The sequence below is a fragment of the Podarcis tiliguerta genome, assembly GCF_965153285.1.
Source record: "Podarcis tiliguerta genome assembly, chromosome: 11".
In the NCBI taxonomy this organism is placed as follows: Eukaryota; Metazoa; Chordata; class Lepidosauria; order Squamata; family Lacertidae; genus Podarcis; species Podarcis tiliguerta.
Window position 1 is genome coordinate 47,298,498 of NC_139544.1, and position 11,568 is coordinate 47,310,065.

The 11,568-nt window shown below is 53.3% G+C and overlaps 1 protein-coding gene across 1 annotated transcript; it reads right to left on the minus strand.

Moving 5' to 3' along the window:
* Positions 1-8,354: 8,354 nt before the first annotated feature.
* Positions 8,355-10,834, minus strand: RXFP3 (relaxin family peptide receptor 3). The gene has a single exon (XM_083403015.1). It carries the CDS (start codon positions 9,955-9,957, stop codon positions 8,593-8,595), a length of 1,365 nt encoding a protein of 454 aa, XP_083259141.1. The 5' UTR covers positions 9,958-10,834; the 3' UTR covers positions 8,355-8,592.
* Positions 10,835-11,568: the final 734 nt, after the last annotated feature.

Consider the following 11,568-nt stretch of genomic DNA (forward strand, 5'->3'; position numbering starts at 1 on the left):
AATGTACAGGAGGGCGGCAAGGTGGGCAGCCCGGGTAGGGAGCCAGGTCCTAAAGCACGCCGAAGAGAGGGGGAGGAGTCAGAGGGGTCCAGCTCTGCGTCAGAAGAGTCCAGGAGGGAAGAGACCCCGGGGGGTAGTAAGACCCAGAGGAAGAGAGAGAGAAGGAGGAGGTGGAGTAAGATTAGAGTTTTAAGCTGGTGCACAGGGGGCGGAGATCCAGATAGAGCTTCGCCGGTCTAAAGCTCAGACGTAGAGCTGGGACGCTGAGATTTGTAAATGGAGACTATTCTTCAATAAAGACTTTGATACTGTACTACCGGCTAGCGTTGGTCCTTGGTGAGCTGGGACCCGGAGCCAGCTCTGACAGTAAGCTCTATCTCCATTCTTAAAGTTTTGGCACCAAGAACCTCGCCACGTGAGTTGACGCAGCGAGGGCAGAGGAGGGGTGCTTCAAGAGCTCACAGAACTCAGGCAAGATGACGACGGAAGAGCAGATATCCGCCCTGCAAGAAGCTGTAACACGACTCAGCACGGAGGTAATTGCATCCAGAAAAAGAGAGGAGGAAATGAGTAGCGCCTACCGGGATCTCCAAGTAAGATTGGACGTGATTTCCAAACAGGGGCCACCTGGATCCAAAGCAGAGGGCATTGGATTGGGAAAGAGGGGAGGCAGCCTTGTATCCCATTTTGACGGGAGTTTACAGCAGTACCCCAACTTTAGAGCAGACCTGTTGTTTGCGCTGGATCTGCTTGACAAAGACTTTAGAGATGAAAGAGAGAAAGTGGGGTTTATCCTATCCCATTTGCATGGTGAAGCCAAAACGTGGCTGAGAAATTTATGGAGGGACAATGATCCGGCGCTCCAAGACGCGAAGGCTTTCATTAAAGCTATGGACTCGTGTTTTTTATCAAAGATAGACGTTGATATTGCCAGGAGAGACATACATGGACTTAAGCAAGGCAAAGCCAGCGTGCGTCAGTACCATACGCGTTTCTTCGCACTGGTTCATGCACTGGGATGGGACAAAGCTTCTGCGCCAGTGAGAGATCTCTTTTGGGAGGGCTTGAATACAGAAGTAAAAGCCGAGATTGGAAGGGGGGAGAGGCCAAGGAGCACCCAGGAAGTGGTCCAGAGGGCTCTGGAGATCGGGGTGCATCTGGAGGAACGTCCTTGCAACAGAGAAGAAGGACGTTGGGGAAGGGCACCAGCCAGAGCACCTCCCTTCTATCCCAAAGAAGCAGCGCGTGCGCAGTCCACGCCCTCGCAGGGAGGGGGAGAGGAACCGATGGAGCTCGGAGGTGCCAGGGCTCAGTCAGCTACCAGAGCCCTAACGCCGGGAGCAGTCAAGACGAAGCCTCCTAGAGGGAACAGGAAGTGCTACATCTGCGACAGTGCTCAACACATGGCGAAAGAGTGTCCCCAGAGGCTCCACAAGCACACTGCAGCATCAGCAACAGTGACAGAAGCAACGCAGCAGGGAAACGACAGAGTCTGGCTGGAGGAAGAGGTACTGGGGTCCAGCCAGACAAATCAATGAAACAATCCCCAGGGATTTTGCAGCCCACAGACCCCCTCCCACCCAAACCAGTGGTGCAGCTTACAGCGTCTCTCCAACTGCCCAACGGAAGCACTCTGGAAGTGCCGATCACCATTGACTCCGGCAGCAACGCCGACTTTATAGGACTGGATTTTATTCAGCAGCACAATATACCACTGCTGCCAGCCACACTGCCCCTGAAGGTTGTCACAGTGGATGGCAGGGACTTGCTAGGGGGGCAAGTGGTGCAACAAACGCAACCAATGGTGATGCGGATTGGAAATCACCAAGAGGTCATCAGCTTCAACGTCACCAAACTGTCAGGCATGCCGGTAGTCTTGGGCATGAGTTGGCTGCACAGGCACAGTCCAGCATTGGCGTGGTACCAACGCCAATTGACCTTCGGTTCCTCCTATTGCGCGGAACATTGCATTCTTCGTAGCCAAGAAGAAGGAGGGGAAGACACGCAGCTACAATTGAGCACGCTGCAAGCAGTGCCACGCAAGTACGCAGCGTTTTTGGAGGTTTTCTGCGAGAAGGAAGCAGACAAGCTGCCTCCCCACAGGCCCTATGACTGCCAGATTGACCTCCTGCCAGGGGCGACGCTGCCAGCCGGGAAACTGTATTCCATGTCTGAAGACGAGCTGCAGGAGCTCAAGGAGTTCATAGACCTCAACTTAAAGCGCGGTTTCATCCGGGAGTCGAAAGCAGCGGGGGGCAGTCCTGTATTCTTTGTGAAGAAAAAGGACACGCCCCAAAAAAGACTTGTAGTGGATTTCAGGCTCTTAAATTCAAAGACCAAGCCCACAGCCTTTCCAATGCCCAAAATAGATGACCTGCTTGCAACGGTGAGGAAAGGACGCGTTTTTACAAAGTTGGATCTGAGAGGGGCGTACAACCTGATCCGCATACGGGAGGGGGACGAGTGGAAGACTGCCATGTTCACGCCCCTGGGCACATATGAATATAGAGTTATGCCCTTCGGTTTACAAAATGGCGCCCACTGTTTTCAAGCGTTCATGCATCACGTCCTGGCGGGTCTTCTCTACAAGAAATGCGTCTGCTTCTTGGACGACATCCTGATATTCTCAGAATCTGAGGAGACCCACGAGGGGGACGTCAAGGAGGTGCTGCAGCGACTGCAGGAGCATCGGCTGTACGCAAAGCTGGAGAAGTGCCAGTTCGACAGGAAGGAGGTGGATTTCCTGGGCTACAAGCTGTCGGACAAGGGGCTCGCCATGGACAGCGCCAAGGTTCGCGCGGTGTTGGATTGGAAGAGCCCGCGCAATCGGAAGGAGGTCCAGCGGTTTGTGGGGTTCGCCAACTTTTACCGCAAATTCATCAAGGGGTTCGCGATGCAGACAGCGGCCATTACCGACACGCTCAGCTCCAAGAAGAAGAAGTTCATCTGGACGGAGCAAGCGGAGCAGTCCTTCCAGAACCTCAAGCGTCTCTTCTCGTCCGAAGGGCAGCTACTGCATGTGAATCCCAGCAAACCGCTGCGGGTTGAGACGGACGCCTCAGACAGAGCCGTGGGCGCCGTACTGTTGCAGGAGGACCCGCATGGGGACTGGAGACCGTGTGCCTTCTACTCTAGGAAGCTCAGCAAGTCAGAGCAGAACTACACCATCTGGGACAGGGAGTTGCTGGCCATTCATGCAGCATTCAAGGCGTGGCGGCACTTCCTCATCGGGGCCAAACACACTGTGCAGGTTCGCACGGATCATAAGAACTTGGAGTACTGGCGCACGGCAAGGTTCCTGAACCAGCGGCACATCAGATGGGCGGAGTTCTTTGCGGATTTCGACTTCAGGATAGAATACATCCCAGGCGACAACAACATCATGGCAGATGCACTGTCCAGAAAGCCGCAATACCTCGAAGAAGCGGCGCCAGCAGCGGCCAAGCACATTTTCGCCCAGAAAGCGTGGGCGTGCGCTTCCGCAACCGTGGACCTGGAAGCGGTCCGTCGAGCACTGCAGGAGGACTCTTTCGCTCTAGCCAAGATGGAGGAGGTGCGCAAGGGCACGGTGAAAAACGACGAGTTCCAAATAAGGGACGGATTGCTCATCCGCAGAGGAGCACTCTATGTACCGGGAGATGAGCTCCGCGCGAAAGTACTGCAGCAGTTGCACGACGCGCCAACCGCCGGGCACTTCGGCAAGGAGAAGACGGCGGAACTCGTTGCCAGAGATTTCTGGTGGCCCAAGATGAGGGGGGAAGTCGCGGAGTACGTCTCGAGGTGCGACACTTGCCAAAGGGCCAAGTCAGTGCACAAACCTCCGGCAGGACTGCTCGAACCGCTGCAGACCCCGAGCGAACCGTGGGAGAGGGTGGCACTGGACTTTGTCACGGATTTACCCAGCTCGAGGGGTAAAACGGCAGTGCTAGTGGTGGTGGACATGTTCACTAAAATGGCCCACTTCATTCCGTGCGCGAAGGTGGCCACGGCAGAACAGACCGCCAAACTGTTCATAGACCACGTCTTCAGGGTGCACGGACTGCCACGGTCTATCTTGTCCGACAGGGGGCGCCAGTTCATTTCGAGCTTCTGGCAGAAGCTGATGGGTTTCCTGAACGTCAAGATCAACCTAGCGTCGGCGAGACACCCGCAGACCAACGGACAAGCGGAGCGCGTCAACGCCATCATGCAGCAGTACCTGAGATGCTATGCAAATCAACAGCCGACGACATGGGTGGACTACCTGCCGCTCGCTGAGTTCGCTTACAACAACACGAAGCACGTGTCCACAGGGGTGACGCCGTTCTTCGCCACCAACGGGAGGCATCCCAGAACCTTCCCGGGATTAGAGAAACTGGGGGAGGGGGAGCCACAGGCAGCGGAAGTCTTGGCGGCGGAATTGCAGGAAGTCCACGATCAGCTTAGGAGGCAATTAGAGCTTGCAAAGCATGCATACAAACTGCAGGCTGACAAGCACAGGAGGGTTGGTGAAGACATACAGGTGGGAGACTGGGTGTGGTTAGCGGCCCACGCAGTGCCGACCAGATCTTTAGCTAAGAAGAAACTCGGACATAAGCAACTAGGACCTTACCGAGTTGAAGCACAGATCAATCCGGTGGCCTTCCGGTTGACACTTCCGGAGGGATCCAGAATGCACCCAGTATTCCATAGGTCGGTGCTCACGCCCTACAAAGCACCTCACCGATTTCAGGCGCAGGGCACGGCACCAGACCCGTATAGGGAGGCCCCCCCAAGGAGGGAGTCGCCAAGAAGAGAACCCATCAACCAGGTCACAGAGATTTTGGACTCGAGATGGGGGGAGGAGGGAGTAGAATATTTTCTCGCAAGGGAAGGTACCCCGGCCAGCGCCAACAGTTGGGTGCCGGACTATGCCCTGGACGAGCCTCTCCTCAAAGAGGAGTTTCATGCCTTGTTCCCACACAGGCCCATGCCAGCCGAGTATTTCGACGACTGGCTTTTCACACCCACGCTTTCTACCAGCACGTTCCAGGGATTCACATCGGACGAAGAACCAGCATTAGAAACACGTTCACCGGAGGGCTCGCCCTCGGGGTTTGCCTCAGACCGCTCGTTTTGGTGGGACAATCGAGGAGAGGAGAGGTGGCTGAGGGGCCCTTGGCAGGGAACGGACCCAGAGGGGAACGAGGGTGAGAGGGACATGGACGTGATGGGGGAGGACGTTGGGTTCGAGCATGGCGGCACGGAGATGGAAGCAGAGGAGAACGAGGTCGGCGAAGACATGGAGGACGAGCCGGATTTCTCTAACTGGATGCACGCCACGGGGGACGAACTGTATCCACCATTCACCCCCACAACGACGGAGCACCCAGCACCCCCGCCGGAGGAAGGGGAGGGGGGAAGGGGGGGCTTCGAGGGGGGGATGGATGTCAGGGGTTCAGGAGCAGAGTCACAGGAGAGGGAAGAAACGGAGAGCGAGGGGGAGGAGTCGGAAGGAAATGTCAGCGGCAACAGTAGTCCGAGGTCTCTGAGTCTCTCCAGTGACTCGGAGGATTCACAGAAAGGGGCCCCCATGGTCAGGGCAAGGGGGACACCTCGGGAAGAAGGGGCCAGAGGGGACTCAGAGAGTAACAGCTGGAAATCCGGACCAGCTTCCCCCCCAGAGTGCAGTAGGGGGGAGGAGTCCAAGGCATCGGGATCAGGGAGCGCGCAGGCAGAGGGAGAGCGTGAAGCAGGAGTGGCCACACCCTCGTCAGGGAGCGAGGAAACGGTCATCAGGAAAGTTAAACGCGCGCGCGCGCCAAGTTCAAATGTACAGGAGGGCGGCAAGGTGGGCAGCCCGGGTAGGGAGCCAGGTCCTAAAGCACGCCGAAGAGAGGGGGAGGAGTCAGAGGGGTCCAGCTCTGCGTCAGAAGAGTCCAGGAGGGAAGAGACCCCGGGGGGTAGTAAGACCCAGAGGAAGAGAGAGAGAAGGAGGAGGTGGAGTAAGATTAGAGTTTTAAGCTGGTGCACAGGGGGCGGAGATCCAGATAGAGCTTCGCCGGTCTAAAGCTCAGACGTAGAGCTGGGACGCTGAGATTTGTAAATGGAGACTATTCTTCAATAAAGACTTTGATACTGTACTACCGGCTAGCGTTGGTCCTTGGTGAGCTGGGACCCGGAGCCAGCTCTGACAACTTCAAATGTTAAACATTTCCTTTTTTAAAAAAATAAATAATATTTATTGGAAATTTAAAGTTACAAGAGAAAAGAAAGAAAAGAAAAACAAGAAAAGCGAAAAAACAGAATTAACAATACAAATCAATAAAAGGAGAATAAAAAAAGAATACAATACACCAACATCAAAAACAACAAAAGAATAAATTAAAAAACAAATCCAATAATTCCATATTCTTATCTTCGTTAACTTATTTCCTTGACCTCCTCACACCTCCCTCTTTTGTATTCTAATTATTAATTATCTCAGCAAATCCTTTCCATCTTTCACTATATTCTGTCCTTTAATTATCTTAATTTATTTTGGCCTTATCTCACCATAAAAAGAAAAAACCCTAGAATTAAAAAAATTATTTGTACATAACTCCTTATAACATTTCTACTAAAGCCTAATAGTTTCATTCCAAGATTTTCCTAACAGTTAAACATTTCCATGAAGGGCAGCTCAACCAACATGATTACAGCCAAATAGAACTTCCATGTGCAGTGGCAGTGCACCACCAAATTCCAAACACTGGTAGCAAACAGCAGGAAAGGGGTTTTTGCCTCTTATAGGACATGTTCCTTGCCACTGTTGGAACCAGGATGCTGCCCTCAAAGGAGCTTTTTCCTGTCCTGGAATCCAGACTTGGCAGGAAAAGCCTGTTGTATGTCAGCTCCTGGATCTTTTACAACCTTCCTCACAAAATGAGTTTGCACCACCATCTGGTCTCAACCACCCACCTTGGCAGCACAGCTTTGATTTTTTATCATGCTCTTTTGAAATCCCAGATATCCTCTGCTAGTTCGCAAACTGAATCATCTCTCAGAAAAAAGGGTATGTTTGTGCTATATTTCCAGGAGGAGCCATTTCCAGGAGAACAGCCATATTAGCCTGTTGCAGCAAAAAAAAAACCAGAACGAAAACACACCAGGAAAGAAACTTGTGGCACCTGCAACACAACTGCACTGGTTAAGCATATGAATGGACTAAGGTTCATTCATCAGATGCATCCGAAACGACAAGCCTGCTTCCTCTTGTCCCCTCTCCCTTTGAATCAAAGGTTCACACCAGGATTAGAGCAAGATATGCCACAGATCTCTTTCCCTCTCACCTTCAACCGCCCCCTTAAGAAGAACACAGATCCCAATATGGGCACTCAGAACATGGAACATACTTAGAATATCAGTCCCCCACCCCTGGAGAAGTCCCTGAGAAACCTTGTTTCATCTCCACAGGAACTGAACCCTCTGAGGGCCCTTCCTCTATAGACAAGTCTCTCACCCCCCCAACAAGATGTAATAGCCAGCCAAATCCCCCTCCCATAAGGTGCAAGAACTCCATCTTCCTGATTCCTGTAAAACCAGAAAGTCCCCAGGAATGGATTTACATACCTTGCTTCCCCTGGACCAGTCCAGAAACTCACTAACCTAAGACAACTCCTTCTGCAGTCATGGGGAAGCACTACTACAGAGCCGGCTCTTCCATTAGGCAGAGTGAAGCAGCTGCCCCAGGTGTGGTTGCTGGAGGACAGAAGAGTGGTGAAGACCACTATCCCATCATCACCGGCGCTGAAGTAAAATTCAACTGCCAATCCGGCCACGTTCAGTATATAGAACTAGGGGTTGGGATGAAGGATCTTGTCCTTTGCACCCTGCAGCAAACTGTATTGGGCTGGCCCTGATTTCCTAAATGCCACACATACACACCTGTATTTGGGGAAAGGGTGGGAGAGCATCTGCCTTGCATATAGAAAGTCCCTGGTTCAGTCTCCAGGCACGGCAGGGAATGTCGTCTGCAGCCCTGGATAAATGCTGCCCATCAGCAGAGACAATACTGAGACAGATGGACCACTAGTCTGACTCAGCTCCCTATGGTCCCATTCCCTGAATTATGGAACAGCCCTACACACATTTCCTATGGGATGCGAGTGGCGCTGTGGTCTAAACCTCTTGGGGTTGCCGATCAGAAGGTTGGCGATTTGAATCAGCATGAAGGGGTGAGTTCCCGTTGCTCTGTCCCAGCTCCTGCCAAACTAGCCATTCGAAAGAACACCAGTGCAAGTAGATAAATAGGTACTGCTGCAGCAGGAAGGTAAATGGTGTTTCCGTGCGCTCTGGTTTCCATCACGGTGTTCCGTTGCACCAGAAGCAGTTTAGTCATGCTGGCCACATGTAGACTAATGCCGGCTCCCTTGGCCTGAAAGTGAGATGAGCGCCGCAACCCCATAGTCACCTTTGACTGGACTGAACCATACCTTTTTACACATTTCCCTCCCCCCTTTGGGAATGGAACAATCCAAGGAGCACATTGCTTGGCTCCCCCACTCCACCAAGATGGGGTGCGCTCCAACACAGACCCTGACTTGTTGACCCTGGAGATTGGAAACATCATTGTCTCACTCAGAACCCTTAAGCTTATAAATGCAGTTCAGCCGAGGTGGTGGTGGGCAAGAAGTCAGAGCGGCTACTGTAGACCACCACCCCGGGGGGATATGAGATGATGTCAGGCAAGCTGACTGCTGCAGGAGCAGCTGGAGCAGCAGAAACAGCTCTGGGGTCAATGGGCATCAAGGTGTGCAAGGCTTGCTCCTCCTGCTCGGGCTTGGTGGTGGCAGTGAAGGGGCGCATGGCCGTGAGAGAAGGCGAAGTGATCCTCCACAGCAGCTTCTTGAGGGCCTTGCGGAACTCCCTGCGCATCAGGCAGTAGAAGATGGGGTTGAGGCAGCTGTTGGAGTAGGCCAGGCAGATGGTGACGGGGAACAGGTAGGTCTGGGAGAAGAAGTAGGCATTGCTGAAGGGCAGCACGTTGAGCTTGATGAAGATGCCCCAGATGGTGAGCGCCTGGTTGGGAAGCCAGCAAAGGAAGAAGGAGAGCACCACAATGGTCACTGATTTCGTCACCTTGGACCGGCGCTTGGTGCTGGGACCGCAGGAGCTGGCGCCCATGTGCCTGTCACTGATGAAGCGCACCAGCAACAAATAGCAGAGGGTGATGATGCCCAAGGGCAAGAGGAAGCCCAGCAGCACCTTCTGGGCATGGTACAACCCCAGCCAGAAGGGGGTATTGTTGCCTTGGCTGTCGGGGAACTTGACCAGACAGAACTCCTCCTCTGTGTAGATGGTGGAGGTGGTGGAGTAGATGCCAGTGGGCAGGGAAGCCAGGATGGCCACCAGCCAGATGAGGACGCACAGCCACTTGGCCGAAGTGCATCCCCCACAAAGTCCGCCGGGCCTTTTGCTCTTCAGGGCGGAGGCCACGGAGTGGTAGCGGGCCACGCTCATGGCTGTGAGGAAGAAGACACTGGCATACATGCTCACCGTGGTCACGTAGGAGAGGATCTTGCACATGGCGTTGCCAAAGAGCCAGGTGAAGTCCAGGGCGTTCTCCACCGCCCAGAAGGGCAGGGTCAGCACAAACTGGAAGTCAGTGGCGGCCAGGCAGGTCACAAAGAGGTTGATGGAGGACTTGTTCCAGCCTTGCTTGCTTTTCATTAGGTAGAGCACGAGGAGGTTCCCCACTAGCCCCAGGGCACACACCACGGAGTAGATGGTGGAGATGAAGATCCTCAGGACAAGCGAGCCGCTGCCTTGCGGCCCATCGGCTCGCTCCAGGTGGACGAGGCTCCTCCAGAGCTCCTGCAGGGACGCGTTGCTGCGGTTGCTCGACAGCCTCTCCTCGAGGAAGCTGGAGAGGAAGGAGCCCAGCGAGTCTCCGGGCTCCACGTCCTTCATGCTGGCGGCTAGGGAGCAGTAGCTGTAGTCACACGGGGCATCCATCATCCCATGGCAGACGGGAGCTTCGGCCCGTCTCTGCCCCACCGACCGAGCTGGAAGGCAGCGAGGGCGGCTCCTACAAAAGTCCCGGGCGAGGATCCTGCAGAGAACTTTTCACAAGGAGGAAGGGGCGCTGCCAGCCGGGTCTCCCTTCTGCTAAACTCACATGGACGAGGTGGCAGGAGGGATCGCGTTGCCAAACGACCAGCACCGATCCAAAGGCGGTTGCAAAAGGAGCTTTTCAGGTCCAAAGGCGGCGGGCAGACAGACGCCCCCCAAAAATGCATTCGCTGGGAAGTGATCCAGCCGCTGCTCTGACTTTCTTGGGTGATCTCCAGAAAGCAACCCCTCTTGTCGGCTGCACAGAAGGAGCTAGGATAGGAATCGGGTTTCGGATTGGGCACGGCGTCTCGCTGGTCTTTGGACGCGGAGCCTCTCCGGATCCTTCTGATCTGGCCGCAACTGCCGCCCGAGTGCTGCCTTCCGCTCCGGTGCAGTCATTCATATACAGCGCTGCCTTTCTGCCCCCGCTGCTTGCGCTTCAGAGTGCGCGCGCAGCTACGCGCCCGGGGAGCTCTCCAAGGTGCCGAAAAGGTAGCGCCAGTTGCGCCCGCCTCTGTCCCGCTTCTTGCCCCGCAGCAGCCAAATTAAGTGGCACTGCTGAAATATCCGACTGACAGAACTTCACCAATGGTTTTATTTTTGACGCCGGCATGCCAACAGTGTGCTTTTCTTCCTTCCTTCCTTTCCTTTTCACTGATTTTCTGCATGAAAACCATCACCATCATAGGCAACGCACAGATCCTTGCGTTCAAATACAGACAGTGTTTATATTTTAATCTGTAAATTTAATATAGAAACCTCCACGGGTTCTTGTTTTCAACGGAGCGCGTGTTCCTGCTTTGAGAAAATGTTTTCCATACTTGTGGGGTGGGGCCCGTTTCCTCATGCTGCAAATGGGGAGGGGGAGAGAGAGAAACAATCAACTTATCCCGTGTTTCCCTATTGCAGACACATGTCTTCCAATATCACTTTTTTATTATGTCTCCTATTTTGCAAGCTCATGTGCATGCAGTATGATTTACCCCGGATTTTAACATGGAGTGACAAAGGACTCTGCAAAATTAAAGAGAAACAGGGAAAACTGGGGTTTTCATCTAGGCATGTGCAGAACTCCTCCTTTACCACGGCCACTAGGTAATCACAAGCAGCCCTCGGGACACTTTGATCAGGCAGCAGGTATGATAGCTTGAACCGTGGTACATTTTACTTACATTCAGTATTTTAAAAATATGTTTAAAAACTGGTCAGAGCTCTTAAGTGTATTACCTTTTAAAGTTTTAAAATAACCAAAAAATCCACCCCATCCCCTCGAAGACGATATAAAAGCAATAGGTTGGATCCAGACTAAGGCTGCAATCCTAACCCATTTTACCAGAGAGTAAGCCCATTGAATTCAGGAGGAGTTCTGGGTAGACATGGTTAGGATTGCACTGTTAGCTGTGCTTGGAATAGACCGCTGAAACCAGCGTGGCCTGAGTTAATTCCATGGATTGCAAAGAGTCTGCTCTAAGGATGGCTAACTATGGCTCTCAGAATCCACCCTATACAACATAT